Genomic DNA, 24,123 nt, shown 5'->3' with positions numbered 1-24,123 from the left:
CCAGCTAGCGGGCCACACCAAGATCCCAAGAATTGCCGCCACCTTCTGGGTCTTCATGAGACTTCATGGGGCCCAAAAAATACTTTTTCCCATAGAATTATATTTTTGAAGAGGCATCTGTAAATCAGTGGATACATTTTTTTGAGCATTAGAACTTCTGCAAAATGACTGGTTTCACCATCAGGATTTAGTCCCATAACATTTTTGAAGTCTAAAAGAGCAACACAATTAAATTATTTTATCCCTATGCAGTTAGAATTAACTCTTTAAAACCTGAGAAAAACCTGGCTTGATTTCGGAACAACTTAAAGAGAATTTACACCAAAATTTGCAAGAAATTGGCAAAAACGTATAAGGGAATTACCTGAAGTAAAAAAAAAAATTATATATATATATATATATATATATATATATATATACACATACATACATACATATATATATATATACACACACACACACACACACACATATATATATATAAACAAACAAACAATGAAATGAACTGAAAATAAATTTAAAAGAAAAAGAAAAACATTAACAGCATTATTTGAAATACTGTATGAATTTAAAATAATAATTGTTGTTCTATGGATATTTTCCCCACTTATTTTTGGTTTATTTTCCTAAAACTCTCTCTCTCTTCCTTTTATAAAGCAAATTTTCAGGTAATTGTCACCTTTTGCTAACTTCTTCTGCCCGAACGCAGCACAAGAATACTGATGTCTATCCCGGTTTCAAAGGGTTAAGCTAAAGCGAATGTTAGCTGCGTGGCCGGCGAAAGTCTGTAGTTCACATAGTGGGAACCACAATGCGAAAGACCTGTGTGATTTTACACATGGAGGTCAAACTTTTCAGGCTTCTTGCAACAGTGAGCAGTTTTTCACCTCTAACATTGCATTCGGTTCTCTTTATAAAAAGGGTCACAGGGTCCCACATGCGCTAACATACACAGGTTGCTGGACCGTCTGCCACAACAAAGGACAGAGAAGCTCGGATTACAACGCAAACAGTAGTAGCATGAATTCATTCTCTGTTTAGGACACCATTACTTCACCATAACTTTATTTTTACAAATAGTGGTGTGCTGCTATATTAATGAAAAACAATGAACGTTGCACTCCTTGAAATGGGTGTACTGTTTACCATGTTCACTGTGTTAGTTTAGTGGTTTGGCCTGCTAACATCTGCTCATTATTACTGGACCATGAATGTCTGCACTAAATGTAGTGGCAATCACATAGTAGTTTAGACATTTTAGTCTGGACCAAAGTGATGTATCGACCAACTGACTATTGACATTGTCATCCATAATTGTGCCACTAAAATTGCTAAAAAAAAAAATAAATAAATAAAAAAAAAAAACCTTTGATGAGAAAGCTATCAATGCAAGAGAGAAGAAATACAATGAAAAAGTCACTATTGTGGTACACTGGAGGCCAATATTTATGCAGTAAGTGCTGGGATGGCATCCTTACAAAGGCGGATTCAGCAGAAATAGCGCTTGAAAGCAACCATCCCTCCGCTTCTGTCAAAGAGGTGTGGTTAAACGAACATGCTGTATGTCTCAGATAATATGTGTGTTTTCAGGTGTGAGACTGAACAAGTTGTGCAGTCGAAGTGGGGCAACTCCCCATTGTGAGACATCGCTGACTGGTGGCGTTGAATTCTGTATTGTTTGGTTGAATGGCTCAGCCGTCTCGCTGAGAACACTGGCATGCTTCACAACGAAACTGGGCTCTTTCATTCCCCTGTCACTCCTGACCAAAGTCAAGGCTGCAGAGAAATGGGAGAAACTGAACAGCGCAGCCATGAAAAGTCACCTGATCAGTTGTTAGGGTCTGATTTGTATTGTTTTACAGCTCTTTTATGGGGAATGCTGCGTGTCTCAGATAATACGTATAAAGCACTTTCTGTTCTAGTTCATCTGTATGAAAAGTGCTATACAAATAAAGTCTGATTGATTGAATTATCTGTCAATACTGTAAAATTCTTCATATTTTCTCAGGAAACAACCCCCCTTAGTTTTGTGTGCTTCGTGTCTCCTTCAAGATTGAAATGTTTGTTTTGGGTTTTTCAGTATGCACACTGTTTTGCTCAGTTCAGCACTAAAGTCGCAACTGTTTACAGGTTTTTGGGGGTCCCTCCAGGAAGAGGAAGCTGCCCTCTGACAGGACCTTTGCCCTTCGACCTCATCTACACCGACTATCACGGCTTGCAGCAAATGAAGCAGCACATGGGTCTGTCACTGCGGAAGCACAAGTCAGTCTTTTGCTCTCTCTCTTTCTTTCTTTGTGTCAGTAAGCTCTAAGTGCGGTGTTTGTTTGTTTGTTGCATCCATTTTTGTTACCAGTAATTGCCTTTCTGATGAAATACTTCACTATTGGCTTATTGACTGGCCGCTGTAACAGGCTGGTACACAGAGCCAGTAACTTCACTGAGCATCAGCAAAAAATCTCCCTTTAGGGGGGGATCCAATTTAGCCTCCTCTTTACACAGTGATCAATCAAGTTGCCACCTTCCCCACAAACGCTGCTCTTTAAATGCATCACATACTGTAGGAAAGTTGGAGTCGTCTGTCTGCCTAAAATGAATGAGCATCCCTAAACACATGTGCATGGTTATGTGCTAAAATAAAACCAGCCCATGTATTTGTAAATGCTCAAACAAACAGTTCAGAGCCAAGCTGTTTTCTAGCTGTAAAATTCCTTTTTTTTTTTTTTTTGGTCTTTTTTGTTCCAGCTGGGCAGCACTGAAGCAGTCACAGTGTAGAAACAAATCCTCTATTCTTTATCCAAACAAGGAAAAACAAACACATTTAATGCAACTCAGGGAAGAAAATATTTTTCTGTACAAGAAAAGGACTAAAAATAAAACAAGTTATAGCAGTGTGAAACAGTTATTAGATTACATTACGTAGCTGTATTGTAGTCTGTTTTTATTTGTCTAATTTTACTCTGAATGCACGAGAGGAGAATGAAATGGTACATTTGTGGCAATCTCAAGGATTTTAGTCCCGGTCTGTTTGGCGACACCTGTAGTGACTGGTGTTGTCAGAAAATGCGGTTTAACACTACAGGCCACAGAGCTCTAGGAGCAGCAAAACAAATTGTTGTTTTGATATAAAGAAGCTGGGCAATAATTGGTATTTTCTATCATTCTGTGAGTAACTCTGATCTGGCTTTACTCTGCATGAGTCTGCAGGCAGCAGGACACAGAAAGGAGTTAGTTACCTCGCCAACTTGGAGGTGTGCAGCCTTCATTCAACAGCTCACTGTGGCTGCTCCTGACTGTTTTATTACTCAGAAACTGGGTACTGGATGCTGTGTCACAGAATCTAATGGGTCACAGATTTTGGTTTTACACCTGGCATTCTTGTAAAGTGAAAAAATGCAAAGCAACAGAATGATTATATTCTTCATCCAAACTTTTTGTAATCACCATATTGGTTAGTAACTGGAATACATTTTTTTCTCAGTAACTGTCACTAATGAGAATTACATTTATTTTAATTTTTTAATTTAATCACGTAACTCACTGAATGTACTGGTAACTTACCAACAATGTTTTTTACTTAATGCTTCGCAAAATGGACATTAATTGAATTTACTCTGACCGTATTCCTGCATAAAACCTACCTTTTGTGCAGGACAACATGTATAGTACTTACCTTTATATTACCTGCAATGCTTGAATTAGAAGAGGATTATTTGCATTTTAAATTTTCCTTGAAAAATGTTATATTTAGAAAGTATTAAAAAAAGCATTAAATTAAAGCATCGAGTAACTGCATAAACCTTGAACAATAGTTATATCAGTGGGCCAAAGGGTCAGTCACCATTGTGTTCCTTCATAGAAAGACAGTGACATAACAGACATTTATTTGAATGAAAATGTTGAAGATAATTATTTTTAAGAAAAACTCTTCACAATGATTCATCCTGATTGTGCTAGGTTTTGAAGGTAATAATCCAGGGCGGGAGTGAAGACCTCAGTCCAAGGTCAGCTGATCGACCACCGCTCCTCAGCTGTCACAGAGAGAAAGGCCGATACTTTAATTTACCCTCCCGCCCCGACACTGATTAGAGATGCGAGGCATTGATGAATCTCAGATTGGATTACATCAATTGATTTTTTGGACGTACCAGAGTGAAAATTCACTGCTGATAAAGCGCGATGTAATTTTCTTCTTCTCTCCAGCAGATTACGTCTCCTCTGTTCCACCCTGGTTTTTCTGTTTGAGTTTGATCTGAGAAGACAACAGATTTGAGTGTGGATGAGGGGTGTAATCTATTCCCTGTTAAATAGTTGCCTTCACGTTATCAGAGAGAATTTTAAACATTTTCCAGTCAATATAAAGAGTATTTCTCACGGCAAAAGAGTTTAACATCTCCTTAAAATGCATTTCAGGGAACAGTTTTGGTCATAGTGTTCCTGTGAGATTTGTCCAGGTTGCGTGGTGATCTGTCCCAGCAGAGGGCCCTGTGGTGGCTGTGAAACAAGGCTGTGATTTAAGTCTCAGACGTCTCACCTTGAGGTCCGTGTAAGCCCCGCTCAGTGAGGGGGGACTGGCAGGGGACATGGATATCCATCACCACTGACAGCTTTACAAACTCTCTCACAACAAGACAGTTATAGCTCTGGGATGAATCCTCACAGCTCAAAATGAGAATTCTCCATCATGTTGTTGACAGACTCTGCATATATGTGCTACATTAGGTGGAATAAACAAAGATGGTTAGAATTTTTCCTTTTTTTTCACTTTTTGTTTCACTCAATCAACTGGAGACTGTATTATTTGAAAGCAGGAGACAACTTTGATCTAATTTTAGCTCAGCCTGTTTCTTATTTCGTCCCAGGTGCCACATCCGAGTGATTGACACCTTCGGCACGGAGCCTGCTTACAACCACGAGGAGTACGCCACTCTGCACGGCTACAGAACCAACTGGGGCTACTGGAACCTCCACGGCCAGCAGTACATGACCATGTTCCGTATGTGGACTTTCATTTCTCTATTCTGATACACCAGATTTGAACTGTGATCTTTTGCTGTCTGCATGTAAACATTTTAAATATCCCCTAAAACAACAACAACCTCCGAGCTAACAACCTACATGCTGAAAATGGCAATTTGTACGAAGATTTTGATTGTGGAATAAGGCATGCTTGCTTTATTGTTTTGGTAAATTGTTGAAGAGACCTACAACAAATAAAACAACTCGTGAACGCACCTTGGAAAGCCGAAACTTACAGGACTCTCAAGTATAATGTTCTCTCTGTTTTTTGACGTGGTCAGTTAGAGTTGATTCGCCACATCTTTTAAAACATCTCCAGTCAAACGATATCTAAAGTTGAGACATTTTATGTTGGGCGTCTTTTATTTTCACAGTGCTGGCACACTGTTTAAAATCACTCATTGGAGCGGCATGATGAAGCAGTTTTTTGGTTCTGTGTAAAAATATAGCATGAAGAAAGGATTTTGTTGCGGGATAAAGCACAATCTCTGTGTAAAAAGGGCTACTGTGTGTGTTCCCCCGACACTATCTTGCGAGGGCAGCATCGCTGTATCCTGGGCTTATCGCCACCTAGGATGACTGTGATTGGTTCAGAGAAACAAAAACAATTCAAAGAGTTTTTTCCCCCAGAGCAGAATGCTAATATGGTTATTCCAGACTTTTCTCTCAACACAGTGCTGTGGAGAAAGGTCTGGCTATGTGAGACTATAATTTATCTAACACAGTTACTTACTGAGTTAGCACATCTGCTTATGGGAAATGCTCCGCATAAACTCTTACAGACGAAATCAAAAACATGAAGTGTTTGATTTGTGTTTGTCTGTGTTTATGTGACTGAGAGTACGAGCAGCTTGTGTGAGTTTATAAAGTCTTCAGACCGTAACAGGCAAGGCTTTGGGCCACAAACAGGTCAGAGAACCCGTTCAGAGCAGCTGTGCCCCAACAGATGCCTAAAGCCACCTGCTGCAACCGAGCACCACCAGCCACACACACACACGCACACACACACACACACACACACACACACACACACACACACACACACACACACATACACACACACACAGAGAGAGAAAACCACAAGCATTAACAGCACATTTGGTGAAACTGGTGATGGAAAAAACTGTTTGTGTAGTCTCCAATTAATTCAGCAGTTCCAAAATACTTGCAGTTATCACAAAGCCTGACACCGTGAAAGATGTCAGCTTTCATCTAAGGTTTGAAAATTGACTAAAATACTATTTCTCTCTGCTTCCCACTTGACATCTCCCTGCTGTTGTAGATTTCCTTTGTGTAAGCAACCACTCAGTGTTGTTTTGTGTCCTGAAAGTTGTAAGCTGTGGCACATTAAAGCTGCAATCAAAAACACTTTGAAGGTTAAAATTATAGCAAATGTGACGAAATTGAAATTGTTTGACATTTTTGTTGGCATGCAATAAAAGTCAACCAGTCAGGTGATTTAGATAGATAGATAGATAAAAAAAATTTGAATGCAAATACACAATATTGTTTGTTTAACTTATGACGTTAGCACTGCCAAACAAATAAATGCAATAATAACTCGTCATAAAACTTTGAATTCCAGCTTTACAGAATCCTCACGTTCTATTTTTGTTGCGTTTTGTCTACGTGCACAGCAGTCCGAATCTCCACAGCATCTCCTTTTACTTTAATCACATTTTTTGAGACATGAAATTGGACTTGTAACATTGTGCTGCCAATTGCTTTGTTTGTCCTTGACAGCCCACACTCCAGATAACTCTTTTATGGGTTTTGTGGCGGAGGAGTTGAATGAGACGGAGCGACTGAACATTCAGCGGAACAAGGTTAACAATATGGCAGTTGTGTACGGCAAAGAAGCCAGCATGTGGAAGGTCAGTATCACACAATTACCCCTACAAAAACTGTCAATAAATTCAGTAAACATTTGTAGTTAATTTCTGAGATAAGTAGACAGAGAGGTTAGCTTTTAAGACTCCAACCGGAGAACCTCTGATCTTTAATGCTTTTTTGCAGTTTAAGAACTTATATCACTTACTCTATGTGGCTTTAATAGATCAACCCTACATGATCCTGTTTGATACCACTTTGTGTAACTGTGGGTGCAAACAGGCAGATCATAAATAAAAATGAGCAACAGGACATTTCACAACTCACATGAGAGGCTTCGTACTACCTCTTAAATGGTTTCAAGTGACTCTAATGACTCTTGTGAAGATGTCCTCTCACCATGTTTCACTGGAACAGGCTGAGCCTCTGAAATGAGTCATAAAAGGTTTTTAAGAGATAGCGTGTCCCATTCCTTTTTCAAGATGCCATGTGCATGTGTGATATTGTATTATTCCCTACAAAGCAGAGATACTACATGAGGTGAATTTCATAATGTCAGGCCAAGTCTGAACATGCACGCATTATACATGTATTTTTAGATACAGTGTGACTTACACCTCCAGATGATGCCATTATTCATCGTCCATCACATATAAGCCTCCATTGAGAAATTATTGTACATTCAGAAAATGCTCAGCAATAACATTTTTACATTTTTCTTTTAGGATCAAAGTCGTCCAGGTTTTTGCATATCGATCCTTACATTAAAAAAAGACATTACTAATAGCTAATTCGCAACCCAATCGCCACAATTAACGTTGTCATTTTGTGTATCTGCAAACCATGGACAACTTGCAACATTTATGTAATTATTATGCAGCATATATGTTGAAACAAGTGTGTTTGGACGCACTGTCCCATGAGGAAATGCAGCAATGTCTCAATAAAAAAACAAACACTATTCATTGTACTATCCTGACAGAAAATGCAGACATGTCTCCATAAAAACAAGCGCTATTCTTGGCACTACTGGGGCAGGAGATGCAGAAATGTCTCTTTAAAAAAAACAGCCTCTTTTTCTGGCGCTATCCTGGCTGGAAATGCAGCAATGCACTTGTCATGGTACTATCTCAGCAAGAAGCGTAGCAATGTCTTAGTGAAAAAACTACTGCTATTCTTGGCTCTATCTAGGCAGAAATTGTTGTAATATTTCAGAAAAATGTTTTTCATGGCACTTTCCCTGAAGGAAATGCAGTAATGTCACGGTAAACAACAACTGCTATTCGTGGCATTAGTCCAGCAGGAAATGTAGTGATGGGTTGGTTAGAAAACCAAAAATAAGGTTTATCATGTAACTATTACAGCAGAAAACGCTGCAATTTTTCAGTAAAAACAAGCGCTTTTTGTGGCACTATGCTGACTGAAAACACAGCAATGTCTCCATAAAAACATTAGCTTTTTATACCATTATCCCCAGTGGAACTACAGTGACGGGTCACTAAAAAACAGCCACATGTGGTGGCTAAGAACCTGCTTAAAATTCACTAATGACTCTCTAAAAAAAACACCTGTTTTGTCATTTGTTGGTCTCAGTTTTCTGCAGCTTGGAAGGTTTCTAGTCTAGGGGTCACACTATCCCCTCCACCTCCTGATGACAAAGTCAGCTTAACAAAGATGTAAACTGAATTACGTCACTTTGGAAATATATGTATGATGCGAAGATACACAGATGCAATGCATCCATGGTGAAACATACAATAACAACATTTTCTTGTAGCAATGGGATGTGATTCAGCATACTTTTAAATCTCTCAATTTGCTAAAATGTAAACAAATACAGGCTAAAAATAGAACTGAGGCTAGCTCATATGGTATCATTATAATTCTTTATACGCCTCCAAAGCTCCACAGTGGTCCCGGTTATGTCTGAGGGGAGGCCCACAGAGAAAACCCTCGATGTAGGAGAGTCATTACACCCCTACACATGACAAGTGACTCAAACACACAGATTTAATGTTATAAATGTTGCATTCAGGACTTTTTATGAATCAAATTAAATCAGGAAAAATGTAAAGTTTGGAGAAATTTTAAGTATCACTTACTTATCAAACCTCCTTAACGTGTACTGTGAAACACCCACTAGATGTTACATTTTCTCCAAACACGTTACTCCTCCAGGAATCTGGCCTGAAGTGTGATGGTAGATGAACAATTGTTTTTGTTTAGAGTAAATTCTCCCTTCGAGCTGCTGGCGAGGGTTCTCGTTCCGACTGTAACTTTGAAGTGTGCTGCAGCCTCCCACAAGGTTTGGTTCACTTCACTGACTGCAGCTTTGTTCCTACACTGACATTACATTCCCTGTTTCTGAGAACAACTTGAGCTGCGATGTAACATTTGTGCATCTGACAGATTGCAGCGTAAAAGCCGGTAGTGCTGCGGTCTCTCCAGACAATGAATCCCCTCTCGTTGAGAGTCTCTTCCTCCTCCTTTTGAGGTTTTGAGGTTCACATGAGAGATTTGGGATCTGTACGGTCCTATGAGAGAAAAAATGACTAATCCTTCATGTCATATTCTCTCTTTTTCTCTATACACCTGCCTTTCTCTGCTCCACTTCCCCCCACTTCGTACTTCTGTTCTCACACTGCATTGTTCTGTATCCATCCTCCCATGATGCATCATTGATGGGATTCACACAGCTTCAAGTAAGTACACCTGCTTTTCGTTGGCATTATCGATTCTACGAATACCAAAAAAAAAAAGACCTGTATCTTCCATTTCAGTTGTGTTGGCATGATTTCATATGTCAGAGCTGAACCTTTGAACATTCGGAAATCAGATTAAAAAATAACAGACGTTTCCGTTGACTTAAAATATGTAGAAGGTCTGTTAATAGAATATAAACTTCCTTTGTAACAGTGCAAAAAGGAGCATGTTAAAATTTAAAATATATTTAAAAATGACCTATTTTGCTCATGTTCAGATTCATACTTAAGGTTGCTTCTACATCATATCTACATGCATCAATGTTAAAAAAAACAAAACAAAACTTTATTTTCCTCATACTGTCTGTGCTGGGACAATTGTATTCAGTCTCTGTCTAAAATGCCACATTTTAGTGCTTGTCTCGTTAAACACCCGTCCCAAAAACGGCGAATGACTTAGTTATAGTACTATTATTCATATGAATCAGCCATTTCCAGTATAATTTGTAAATAAAACATCCACCTGTGGAGCTGGTACAGAAGGGGGAGGGGAGATTGTAGGATGGACACAGGTGACCGGTGGGGCTGGGCAGACGCCAGTATGAGAGGGCATGCACTGTCAATACGATGCAGTAGGTCTACTCCTGGATCTGTTTTACATGTTCCCGGAGGGTGTGTCAATTTAAGATTGTTACATGCATTGTGTTTTCTAAATACACTTACACTGTTTTTACACTTTTTCAAAATAAACTTACAAGTTAGGTTAAACACTTCCTCACTTTCCTCAACACTTTCCTCAGTTTAGGTAACAAACGCGCGTGGTTAGGTCTAGAAACAGACATCATGGTTCAGCCTAAAATGCACACAGGAAGTACACGGCGGGCTCCCGGGTTAGGGTCCAGAGATTGTTTGACTCATCCAACACCACTCCCGCCCTCCCAACACAACTTTCCTGCAGCTGACTGTGTTACGAACTGCTGCCGGCCACTTGGCATCATTCCAAGTTGAAAGGTGCGTTGGCGCATTCGTGTCTGATGCTGACATCCACTGACAAAGTGGCAGTATTTGACGAGTTGGGTTGTTGCCTGCTGTCTATAAAAGTAACGAGCCCTGTGCATGTCACACTGTCACATAAGGGGCTTCTTTGCGTCGGGGTCTGACGTCGAGATCTGACAAAGCGTCAGAATTTGGGAATTGGAGTGAGAACGGGCTAAGGCTACTTAATGTAAATATTTACAGTAGCATGCCTGGAGACACCATCTTGTAGTCAAAGCTGGAAAAACGTTGGAAAAAGAGGAGATTATATATATATATATAACACAGGAAAGCAAAATAGGTCCCCAGTTGTATTTCACTGTATCCCACATCAATCCAAGAATGTCAATCCAAATGATTTTAGGAGGAATATTTCTTCAAGTAGAAGAAAGTTGTGATTTCATCTGTGTGTTGCTCGAAGACATTAACATGGCCCAAGATGAAAAATGATTTATGCCTTGAAGACATCGCATGAGTGAATAATTCATTACCTTCCCCCAGAAACACTTTCAGAGATAAACTAATTCAGTTTCACGTCAGTAAAGTGATTCAAGCAAATTGTCTCCACAGAGCAACACAGAGGATATACATTGATTGAAGTTCTTCATAACTTCACAGGTACTGGATAGTTAGCAGATAAGATGAGGATGTTAGTGTTAACAAGAGCAGACTCAGCTCATTAGATCTGCCTCATTTCCATTAACCAATACTTTACTTTAGGCTGGAGTGATACTCGTCCCCTCCCAAACACCTTTGGACTTTTCTCCTGTGCCCTTTTAAGAGTGGTGGTGTGTAATACTGATGAGTCTATTTAGTTAATCCAACTGGTCATGGTGCTGCAGGGGAAACTGCAGTGTGTGAAATAAGTTTATTTAAACAAGAAACAGCAAATAAAAGCGTAGCTGGAATCAGATATTCTGTCTGTGCAGTCCAATGAGACAGCTGGCTTCATGTTAAGGCAATCACTTCATAAAAAACAGACTTTAACTTTGAACTGAATCAAATGGCAAATGCTGCTTCAGAGATGGCTCATGTTTGATTAAATTAGTATTGGCAACATTTGTCAGCTGATATCGAGAGCCGCACTATATGTGAGTTTTCAAAGCAATAAAAGACAACTTACATCTCCACAAAGATAATAAATAATGTGCTGAAAAACTGCAGGTCAGTTATTACTGGATATGTCAACAGGAACTCTACGGCAATTTGTGCTGTACATAAAGTTAGTATTCACTGGATATAACTAATCAATAGGAATATGATATGCTTTAAAGGGAAACGTCTGTATTTTTCAACCATGACCCTATTTTTCCATGTTTTTGTGTCCAAGTGACTAAAAACTATAACTGTGGAAATCAAAAAGGTTTTGCAATTGATGCATGCTGCTCACGCAGCCAGCTACACTGTCTGTAGTCAACACAACAAACACTTGTAGTGTACGTAAATTGACAGTGCACAGTTGCCCATCGGGATTTCATTGCAGTATTTTTCGCTGCTGCAGCTGCAGGCACTCTCACTCAGTACAAGACCCTTTTCAAAAATTGTACCCATTAGTCACTTTGACACCAAAACATTGTGGAATAGGGTCCAGGTTGAAAAATACTGAAGTTCCCTTTAACTAATTTTGCACCTGTATGTCTCAAAGGGAAAGGAGAAGTTCCTGGCTATCCTGCATCGCCACATGGAGATCCACGGGACAGTGTACTATGAGACGCAGCGTCCTCCAGAGGTGCCCGCCTTTGTCAAGAACCACGGTCTGCTGCCTCAGCAGGAGCTGCAGCAGCTCCTCAGAAAGGCCAAGGTGGGAACATCACTGAGCCTTTCGTGATTTTACAAAATGCTCAGATATTTTCATACACAAAGTGTTTTTTTTCATTTATTTATTTATTTGTAGGGTAAAGACGTGTGTAAAATTTATGTGGATTTAGTTGCATCTAGCAGTGTGGATTGTAGATTGAACCATCTGAAACTTCTCCCGGTAAAAAAAATCCTTGAGTGTTAATTGTTCATTTTTTATACCAGGAGCCGAATTATCTGCAGGGGTCTCTTCTCCCCCAAAATAAATGAATCCAGTGATTTAAACCAGTGAAAACACAGAAAAAAACAATTCCACATTACAAGTCAATGTTTCTATTATGCTGTTTGCCATGTTGGAGACGGGCTGCTAGACTAGCACCTGCTAACGTGTGCTCACCTTTGTTCTGATCCAGACATTCAGGAGGTTTTTACTGTGAGCCGAATTATCCACAGAGTTCTCCACCTCTCCAAAACTGGATGATTTTGACCAATAAAAATACTGAATGAGGCAGTTTCACACTGGACCTTTAAGTCTTATACAACTGTTGACCTGGATATGAGCAGTTCAGAGTAATGACTCGTGCTCTCCTCCTCCTTTTTATTTTCCTGTCAAGCTGTTCATTGGATTTGGCTTCCCGTACGAAGGTCCCGCTCCTTTGGAGGCCATAGCCAATGGCTGCATCTTCCTGCAACCAAAGTTTAATCCCCCTCACAGCTCACTCAATCATGACTTCTTCAGAGGGAAGCCAACTTCCAGGAAGGTGGGCGCATTTGTGATGATATAACAGCAAATAAATATGCACTGAGTGCACAGACTTCAATTGTTGTGCATTGTGATGGTAAATATATCTCATCTCTTCCTCCCTCAGGTGTCCTCTCAGCATCCGTATGCAGAGCAGTATATCGGCAGGCCGCATGTCATCACCATCGACTATAATAACTCTGAAGAGTTTGATGCGACCATCCGCGAGATTATGAGGATCAATGTATGTTGATTTAATGGTGTTTGCCATCCAAACTCAGCACTACTCATTCAACAAAATAATGGTCTTCTAATATTATAGTCTTTCACATTGCGCTTTACGCTGCTGCATAATGATGATGATGATGATAAGAGTTTGCTCCTGCACGCTTTATCGTCTGCTTTGACCCACTTCTGAAGCCCTCAGCCTTTAATAGAGCTCTTAATCACAGCGTCCTGCATTACAGCAAAATGCTTAGCTGGCTCCCTCTCCGCTCTCCGCGCTGCTAATTGCTTGAGATATTGAGCGGCTCAGTAGGTAAACTGTGCCCACACCTGGGTCTACATGGCAGCCTTCCAGAGGCCAGCCCCACAAGCAGAAAGCATTGTCCGCGGCAGATCATATTAATCAATCACGCTGTGCTCAATCTGTCACCAGAGCAACACCGAGCCACAGCCAAACCTCTTGCAGTGCCAAGATGCATGTGTGCCTCTACCTGCCAGGTGCGTTAAATAGACCTTGTGTTTCCTGCTGATAGAGGCAAAATGAAGTACCAGTTGTGGCGCTGGTAAATACTTAAAAAGAGATTCTTTGGGAAAGGAAAACCCATACTAATCACAGAGGCTTAATGGGCAAGTTTCAGTTCACAGTTAAAAGATTAAATTAAAGTAAGTGCAGCTTTATTTTCAGTGATCGTGATGAGCATGCTGAATACGCACATCTGAATTTAATTCAGGCGCAGTTAAAAACAAAATCCATACCATCTGTCATTTGTTATCGTGGTTAAAACATAAGAGCATATAAAGATGGACAACATGTTAGCTCCCCAAAAGGTGTAGCTTTTCAATCTCGATCGCACTTCCTGGCAGCCTGATTCTTCCAGTTTTGTACTTTGGTTGCATGATAGAAATGTCATCAACATGCCCACTGTGAATTTTCTTTGCATTTGCCTGCTCTATTCACACATGGCCTCAAACATTACACAAAGTTTATACTAGGGAGCTGGCAGTCTGTTTCGTGTCTTTTCCAGCTGATTTGGACATTCTTACATACTGCTCGTCTGTGCATTGTCCAGATAGGTTTAGGGTTAGCTGTTTCCCTTTGCTTGCAGTTTTTATGCTAAGCTAAGCTAACCATCTACTGGCGTAGCTTCATACTGACCGTACAAATATGAAAGAGGCATCATTTCCTAATTTAACTCTTTGTAAGACACCAAACAAGCAAATTTCCCAAAAAATGTCAAACTGCTCCTGTATTTTATTCTGTATCTGGATAATAGAGGTCCAGTTTATGCAATGCAGTTTTTAATGAGAATGCATCCTAGTTTACGTACACATATTTAGAGCTTATCCCACGATGTGGTTACTCCACACAATTTTGGATAAGGTTTGTTTGCAGTGCTGCTGCTCATGTTGTTGATGTCGGATAGTTTCTTCCTTCAGTGAACTCAGGAGCTGCCTGCCTGTCTGACACACTGTTGCCTCGCATTTTAATGGCACCATGGCAACAGTGCATGATGGAAATGAGGAAACAGGCAGCTGATAAAGAAGCACTAAAATGTCTGCGACACCTGCCCGATCTTTCCCACCAGCTGCGTTTGTGTGCCTGTTCCAGGACACGGCTGCTGCCGGCATAACTCACCTCAGGGACGCAGAGGACGTTTGATGTTATCGTCATCGATGATGGCATGAAATAATGACTGTTGCTCACATATTTTGTGGCCAAGCAATGCAATCAGTTTAGGGCATATAAATTGCACAGTCATTTTAAAAAATGTTTTCCGCTTCTGAATTCAAATCACCCTCTATGAGGCTTTTTTCTCTCTCTCTCTCTCTCTCTCGTTCAGATTCTATTATATAAAGATGCCCAAAAGGCAAATTGCATTGCAGAATATCTGATGAAGTGCCAGATACATTTCATTAAACTCAGATGAAATAAAGTAATACGAGAGTGCTAAAAGGAACACAACACTAAAAGGAACCATTTATCAATTTAAAAGCCTGAGTGCTTTAGTGGGCTGATGGTAAACATTGAGATCTTACTTTAGCTACCGTGGGAGATCTTCACTGCACATTTACATTCTGCTCTGACAATGTGTCCCGATATATCCCATAATTATTGAAATCATCAAAAATACAATAGGTTTAAAAATGCACTAATTACAGAAATATAAACTTTATCTCCAAAGACATCAAACTGTAGCAATTTCTGCATCAACACTGTTAGCTTGAAACACTAAAAAAAGAAGAGAATAAGCTATTGATCCGTGTCCTCTGAGTAAATTTGAGTCACTTTCCAGCAATCAGAGAGTCAGACACTGAGTGACAGGCCTTAACAGCGACACTGATAACAGCACCCAAAGGACCCAGAACGTACAAAAACCTTAACCCTTCTCGGTGCTGGCTGACCTGTGGTCCGCTGTCACTGTAATCCATTGTTTGACATATTGATGTAGTCGTCACTAAAAATAATGAAATCAATTTTCAGAGCTGTCACCTGTGATGCATGAGGTCATTGATTTTCATGTGTGGCTTGTGGCATGATATAAGCCTCTCACAATTACGCTAATGAATATGTCAGCTTTGATTAACCATCAGATGCTCGCTTCCTGTAATTACAATGGCTTGGTTTCTGCGGACACACACACACACACACGCACGCACACACACTCCCCCGTTGTTTTTTCATCTGTGTGCACATCTGTGTTTGCAGGTGGAGCCGTTCCTGCCCTATGAGTACACCTGCGAGGGGATGCTTGAGAGAGTTCACGCCTACATACAGAACCAGGTGGGCATGCTGGGTGAGGTCATAATGATGTGACAGGAGTTATTTGTGGGTGCACATGTTGCCTCCCAGCAGATTAGGTCGGTAACAGTTTTGTGGTGTGAATACAACATATAAATAGAAACAAGATCAACTACCGTAGCTCTTGCAGGACGCGATGACCTAAAGTAGCCTGTGTTGATGAAAGACCAGCAGTAATTTGTTACAGAATCTAATACAGCTTGATTAATACATAATGTTATGAAATAACATTGTAAACATTGATACAAAGAGTGTAGATGAGCCCTCTAAACCTGAGCAAATTTGCTTGATTTCTTTCCAAAACATGGTTTTGCAAGGTAGTGAGCTATGAAAGAAAATTATCTCAAAATTAGCCAGACATTAGGAAAAAGTACAAGAATATAACCTGAAAATTAGTAAACAAAAAAAAGAAGCCGTCTCACTTTGCCAACTGTTTAGGAAGTGTTTTTAGTCGTTTATCGCGTGTCCATCTCTTGGAGCAGTTACCCACCATCTAAACCAGTCAGTATTCAGCCTCTGCATTTGTTTTAATCTTTTGTCCTGCTGTTTACTTGGACGGTTGCATTTTTTGGTCAAATGTGTGGTGATGAAAGCATTTATTACCAGCTTCTGGTTTTAAGAAATGTCAAACGGGTAAATGACTGTTACTAGCTCAAAGGGGCAGTTCAAACCAAAATCAGAAATGCATTTTTACCTCTTACCTGTCGTGCTGTTTATCAGTCTATCTTGTTTTAGTGTGAGTTGCAGAGTGTTGGAGATATCGGCCATAGGGATGCCTGCCTTCTCTCCAATATAATGGAACTGGATGGCACTTGGCATGTGGAGCACAAAGCGGCAAAAAATTAAGTTTGAAAAACTCACTAGCAAGCCTCTCGTCCATGAGTGGACGCATGTTTCCTTTTATGCAGTGATACGGTTGGTGGGTGTAGTTGGGTAGAGGGAAAATAGTTCCAACATGAAACTGCTCACAACAAGGTCTGCCAATTATTTTGAATAACTGGGTCATGTGTTTTTTATTTGGGGTGAACTGCCCCTTTAATAACTAAAATAGTAGTTGGATTTTTAAAGTCTGCTCAAGGTTTCTTCTCTTTAAAGCTCACAAATGACCATTAAACCCAACTAATAAATTGAAGTTATTCCTTTATTATTTCCCATCTAGGTTCCTTTTCTGGGATTTCTTTGTTGCTTAGCCACAATATTTATTACTCGGCTGCACTGCCTTGGTCAGCTATTAAATTCTTTGCAGGCTGCAGCTGCAAGCTTAATAGACTAACACGGTGACTAATTTTTCTTCAACGATGGTCCTGGAGGACATTGATGGAAGAGAAAAGCAACGCTCATACATAAAAATGGACTTGTTATCTAACCTTTTACACACATCAAAATGGGGATTCATCAGTAATCAAGACATGATGTTATTGTGCATTTTACTGAAATCCACAGTGAGTACTTAGAGAGGAGTACAACCAAAGCAAAACGCCCCAAAACACGCCCATTTATACGCATACACACACATTTCTTTACTGTCTGTTAATGGATGTTGTTGCCCCCTGATACATCCGTCATGTTGTGATGGTTTGTATAGTTTCTAGCAGTGGCAGGTTAAAGAAATGTGTTAGCCTCTGCTGACACCATCTCTTCCCAGGCTGTCAAACACACACACACACACACACACACACACACACACACACACACACACACACACACACTCAGCGTGCCGTGACTGGCTGAAACTGTGACTGCCCGCCTGGCTTGTACATTGTCAGACTCCCAATCAGACTCTCCTCCCTCTCTTTTCTTCCACTTTTCTCAGCCTCCTCTTCCACCGTTTCCAAACTTCCCGAGCCACTCACAGCTCTTACACTTGTTTTTCTACCGTCTGGCTGAACCTCTATCGTTCTTGTTTTCTCCCACAATAACTTCGACTCTTACCTCCAGCCGCTGGCAGAGCTCCACTCTGACCCTTACACAATGTACTCTTATGGCAGCTCAGTCTCTTCTCCTGTAAACACTGTGTGATTGTGTGAAGGCAGATTCTCATTTAATGCTGGCGGAGGTCTCACACACACACACACACACACACACACACACACACACACACACACACACGCACACATTTAGAGAGGAAACAGACCAAGATGTGTGTTTTCTTTGTAGATGGTAACCAAGCAGAGTATAGTGGTTATTAACCCTTTTAAACCTGAGCAAATTGCCTTGATTTCTTTGAAAACATGGTAAGATTGCGAGGAGGAGTTTGCCAAGAAAAAGGTTTAAAATTGAGAAGAAACTAGTAGAAAATTACTAGAACACTACCTAAAAATGATCAAGAACAGGAAAGTCAAATACAAACAAGTAAATTACTTTTTAAAAAGTGCTAAAAAAAAAAGAAAAAACATACATTTGGTAACATAGTTTGAATATTTGAATTCTGATAATCATAAATATAGTTTCTGGACATTTATACATATACATTTTTACATAAATATTTTCTAACATGTGTCTCTGACAATTTCTATGCATTTATTTTCTTGTTGTTGTTCGTGGTTTGTTTCTTGGTTGTTTTCTTGTCACCTTTTACCAATTTCTTGCAATTTTCTCACTGCCATTTTCCAGTGTTTTTGAAGGGAATTTAACCTTGGCATACACAGCTATCAATAATTTCTGAAAATCCCCTTTTTGTAGAATTAAAACTGAACTTATCAGAAAAACAATCACTTGAACAAACATCTGTGTGAAAAAAAACTACCTTAAAGTACAGAAACCATCTCTGGGAAAAATTTGGCGTGTACTTTTTAGTTTGGCCTATGTCCCATTTAATAACATGGAGGAGGCGGGCATCTGCGTTTGCAGAACAGCCAATAAGAATACCTTCTCCTTAAAATGACTTGTGATTGGCCAAAGTTTCCTGTCACAAGATAAGTTTTTTAAAACATTAAAACAGAGCGAAGAGGTGCAGATGTCTAGTTTTCTAGTTGTCTAAATGAATTAAAATATGCCCAAAGCTTATAATGGGAAATTTGCCCAATGAAGCCAGAATTAAGCCACGTACTCCAGCTTTAAAATAGATTGTGGGTTCATCGATCGGCATGTGGTGGTCCAGAATAAGAATGACCAGCTGTCCCTCGCAGCAGGAGATTTATCGACAACATAGATCTGAGATACCTGAATGGATGAACATGAAACCTTCTCAAGTTGTCACCACTGTCCAGTATACGACAGACCAACAATAAATGGTGGCTCCAGTGAAATGGGATAAATGCTAATAGCCGATATAAAAGCTTGATTTATGAAATGGATGTTCATTAGTATCGGCCTATTTTACCAAAGTCATTTTGACATGTCACAGCAGGAAAAGTACAGGTGTGAATCATAAGATTAATGATGGCTGAATTCCATTTAGCTGCTTTAGGTTCAGGGTTCCTGAACTGTCCAAAACATCCATTATAGTCATCCATTCCACTGAAAAATTGTGCACGTCTACACTTGAACGTATTGCCAATAAAATAAAGTATTGCTCATGTGCGCACGATAATTCACCTGCATAATGATTGGTTTTGTTTGTTCTTATGCCTGTTTTCTTCTATTTTATTTCTCAATGTCCTCTGAAAACTTGTAATTAAAATACCTCTCCCCATTCAACTGTATCATTTACTCTAAAAACACCAATAAAATGAGCTGCAAATAAGATAAGAAAAATTGTGCACAACTACAGCAAGTGGTTACATAAGGACGTAACAAGGTCTCATGTATAAATAAAACAGACAGTTTAGTTAATGACTCGCCTACATGTTCTTGCCTAATTAAGCACATAATATGTACAGTACATGACAAGGCTGAATGTCCCTGTGACATGTGTGGTTATGCATGTTTTGCTCGTCCACATCGCAACAGTTGAGCTGTGGAGTACAAAAAAAAGTAATTAAAAAGTCTTAGATTTGATATAATTTCATGTATCCATCTTTTAATTTATTTTCGTCAAACTGAGTAATATTCTTCTGCATAAAATTTCACATTTACGATGTTACAAATCTTAAAACCTACCCCTGAACCAATACTATCTTTTTATCTTTTATCTGTCATAAATTTAAAAATATTCTTGAAATCATCTTCAAAAGAGTTAAATTTAAGGGTGTTACACCTGTAGACACTCTGAAATCTACAAAAATCAGACCCAGGTTTGTTTCGTGAGCAGATTATGAGACAGTGGGACCGTGGACACATATATGCAAAAGGCCCCATCACCTCTCCTACATAGAAGCAAGACAAAAAGACTTGCTGTTAGCCGACTTTTTGTGGTTTGGTGTGTCTTTGTAATCATTTTGTGTCTCCTTATGGGTGTTTGGTTTCTTTTTTTAGTCATTTAAGTCCCTTTGAGGTAATTTTGTGTCTTATTAAGGTCATTTTGTGTCTTTATTTGGTAATTTTGTATCTTCTTGTGGTTGTTTTGCATGTCATTGTGATTGTTTTGTGTCCCTTTGTATTCATTTTGTGTCTCTTAAAGACTGTTTTGCCCATTCTTGTAGTAATTTTGTGTCTCTTGTGGTTGTTTTGTGTCTCTGTCTCTTCATGGTTGTTTTGTCCATTTTTGTAGTTATTGTGGGTCTCCTTGTGGTTGTTCATGTCTCCTTGTAGCTGAATTGTCTCTTTATAGTCATTTTATTGTAATTTTGACTTTATTTATTAATAATAATAATAATTTTGTTTGGAAGAACCTCTTCAAAAATGGATTACATGATTACAAAAATAAGAATCCTAGGAAATTTCTCACAAGCCCCACATACAAATACATGCACAGATGGAAAGAAACTCAGTGAATAAAAGATATGTAATTATAAATTGTAACATATCCATAAACCCCTGCTATCCATCTCTGTCTCTTAACCTCGCCCCTTTACATACCTCCTTACATTCATGATGAGCTGTGTGTGGCTGTGTGTCAGTCAGAGATGTCCGTGTTTAGGAGTGGAAGTGCAGCAGAGATGGAGAGATTGGAAGCCTTGTTATTGCCTGCGAGCGCTCTGAGCCTGTTTAATAAACGGGTCTGGAGGCCAGTGGGACATGTCAGAGAAATGTTATTACCTGGGTCTTATGAATAGGCCCAGCTGGAGGGGGAATCTAATCAGGGCTCTTGCCACAGCCTAATTCTGCCTCCAAACCTCATTTGTTATAGGGTGGCATAACTGCATTCATATCATTTCCTGGAAGATTGACGAGGACTTGTCAGCTCTGATAAGCACCTTTGTATCCTAACAGTTCCTTTATTATATCCTCTATCAGCTGTCCGGATGTATGTGTTGCAGAGCTGAATGTATAATTTGTCACTGCTCTGTAGTGGTGTCGAGTTTATTCCACCTGACAGGTCAAAGTGTTTGCAATATATTGCTGAACATATTACTGATCTGGGTCACTTTATCTTTGCACCTGCAGGACTTTTGTTCCCCTGAAGCTCCATTTCCTCCAGTAAACTCGTCTTGGCTCAGCAGCCCTCCCAGTCCTTTCATCCTCCTGCCTAACTCCAGCTTCCTAACCTGGGCCGCCAACGCCAGCTCCTACACATCCTGGCCACCGCTCAGCGCGCTCCGGCTGTTGGCTTCGCTGGAGGGCCAGTCATGTGTGAAGGCATGCCAGAGTGCAGGACTCATCTGCGAACCTGCCTTGTACCGTTTCATCAACATTAAGGAGGCCTTCAACGCGTAAGATGTTTCCTCACTGGGATGATTTGTTAAATGATGGTGCAGTTTGACCCAAAATCTTTTCATTTGCTCTAGCTGACACAAAAATAACACTGAATTATAACAACCACAGCTTTAGAGGAAAAATTAGTTAAATGTGCAGATAAAACACTTGCTGTTTTTCATATTTTTAACAATAATTGTTTTCAATGACGTGAAAAACGTGTCACAGATCGCTGGATGTCAGCTTTCTATCCATGATTGCAGTATGCAGTACATTAACCCTCTTTGAATACAAAATGAAACTGTTTGCGCCCAATACATCATCCACACTACTGATGACTCTGTGAAATGTATAACGCCTTGTCAGGACCTTTTTGAATAGGAAACAATGTGTCTCAAAGAGCTCATCAAAACAATGCCTCATCTGCATTTTGAGTTTCAAAATGATGCTGCAGCACAAAGAACTGAAGAAGACTTTAGCTCACCGTGTCACTGTGTATGTTTGGAATAATCATTAACACCTCCTGGCACCGCTGCTAAGATTAATATAAAATATATTACTGTGTTGTATTTGTGGAATGATAATTAATGAAGCTCTCGTGAAAGTTAAATCAGGAAGACTGTAAAGTAATTTATTTCTCATACCATCTGCCAGTCTCCCCTTGCATGCACGCTCACTTATCATTTGCTGCTGTCATTGTCTGGGGCTGTTAAATGGGATATCAGCTGTTCTGTTTGCTGATTATGTTTATCCGGTGGCACGGCAACACACCTTCATTGTTAGCATATTTTAAATGTTATTCTTTTTCTGCCTATAGTACGTTCGTGCTGCTGTTGTGCGCCCTCCACCTCTCCATCATCACCCAGATTCATCATCCTCAGCAGAGTCGTCAGCCATGATCACCACCAGTGTCTGGACTCCACGGGGGGATTTATCTCTCTGCTGCTCAGGGCAGACGGCCCTCGATTATTAAATCTCCCTCTAGAGTCTAAATGTCTTTCTTTCTTAATCATTACATATCATCAGTTAATCTGCACACCTGTAATCTGTATTAAACGATCATCTTTTTTCATTCACCCATCTCTCCTGATTGAAATGCCCTTTCAGCTTGAGAAAAAAAGGCTAATTTGTGCCCTCTTTCTTCTCCTCTGTCTTTGTTCCCAGTCTGGACTTCCAGTGTGACGGACTGGAGTCTGAGATGAACCACCTCTTCCCTGCCTTCTCAGTGGAGCATGCTGAATGCAGCCTGCAGCAGGACCCGCTGCTGTTCAGCTGCGCCGGCTCCAGTGCCAAATACCAGCGCCTTTGCCCCTGCAGGGACTTTCGTAACGGCCAGGTGGCACTGTGCAGAGACTGCCTATGACCAGAGGAGGATCTGTGGATGGAGACTCTTTTCTAACTCTTGGTGAGATCCTGAGATCTCTTAAAAAAAGGAGAAATACTGTAATAAACAAACTTTACTCCTTTACCTCTGACCAGGAACTGGCTGCCAAAATTGTAAGACGGTATTACCTCTCAGGGAACTGCATGATTGTACTTTGAATCTGGTGGGTCTGAAGCCTTATTTAAAAGGTTTACATGGCTGCATTAGGACCACAGTCTTTACAACAGTCATGATGAACTGTGTCATTTGATGGATCAGTTAGATTAGTGAAGTAAAATCATGAGCAATCAAAAGGGAAGCTTTGATTAAAAAAAAAAATATTGCAAATGCTTGAAATTCACAAGTGTGTTTACTCAGTGTTGTGTGAAAATCTACAGTATCATAGTGGAGTTTCGATATTTGTACTAGATGCACCCAAAGCCATTTACACCATGTTAAGATGTACTATTTTACATGTCCTGTAATGAATATATTTGTACATAAGTGTTGTTTAATAAAATACAGGGGGAAAAGTTGTTGCCATAATTTATAATAGGATATGGGTGGAAATTATTATAATTCATTTTCTTTTAAATTAGAAGATTCTTTGTAAATTATAAGACATCATTAATCTTTTATGGTCAATTTCACAAAGCAACATTTGGGGAAATATCCTAATTACTTCTTTCAGATCGTGATTTATGTGCTAACAGGGCTGCGGGCGCAGACTCATTTGTTTATAAAGCAGTCTTCGGATACAAGGTGACAAAAGTGTTTGTGTTCATCAAGTATGCAGATTCCTGCACCAATGTTTTGGATATTTTTGGCTTGGCCATTGCTCAAACTGAAGCAAATAATTGTTCATATGACATTATTCCTCAGTGCTGTTTTTCTCCAACCCTTAGAAAACTATGTTGTGTTGTCTTTTCTAACATAC

The 24,123-nt window shown here is 39.8% G+C and overlaps 1 protein-coding gene across 1 annotated transcript in view; it reads left to right on the top strand.

Annotated features, from left to right (window-relative positions):
• mgat5b (alpha-1,6-mannosylglycoprotein 6-beta-N-acetylglucosaminyltransferase B) overlaps window positions 1-23,745 on the top strand; it is a 98,392-nt gene extending 74,647 nt beyond the window's left edge. The window contains exons 9-18 of the mRNA XM_042504442.2: window positions 2,131-2,262; window positions 4,860-4,993; window positions 6,760-6,890; window positions 9,543-9,548; window positions 12,229-12,384; window positions 12,995-13,141; window positions 13,250-13,366; window positions 16,055-16,129; window positions 21,575-21,840; window positions 22,988-23,745. Of these exons, the coding sequence (XP_042360376.2) occupies window positions 2,131-2,262; window positions 4,860-4,993; window positions 6,760-6,890; window positions 9,543-9,548; window positions 12,229-12,384; window positions 12,995-13,141; window positions 13,250-13,366; window positions 16,055-16,129; window positions 21,575-21,840; window positions 22,988-23,186 (1,363 nt within the window). The 3' untranslated portion in view covers window positions 23,187-23,745. The remainder of the gene's footprint in view (window positions 1-2,130; window positions 2,263-4,859; window positions 4,994-6,759; window positions 6,891-9,542; window positions 9,549-12,228; window positions 12,385-12,994; window positions 13,142-13,249; window positions 13,367-16,054; window positions 16,130-21,574; window positions 21,841-22,987) is intronic.
• The last annotated feature ends 378 nt before the right edge of the window (window positions 23,746-24,123 follow it).

The sequence above is a fragment of the Plectropomus leopardus genome, chromosome 18 (assembly GCF_026936395.1).
Source record: "Plectropomus leopardus strain MGB_pleo_1.0 chromosome 18, ASM2693639v1, whole genome shotgun sequence".
Classification (NCBI taxonomy): Eukaryota; Metazoa; Chordata; class Actinopteri; order Perciformes; family Serranidae; genus Plectropomus; species Plectropomus leopardus.
The sequence above is the reverse complement of the archived record's forward strand: the minus strand, read 5'-3'. Positions and strand labels throughout refer to the sequence as shown.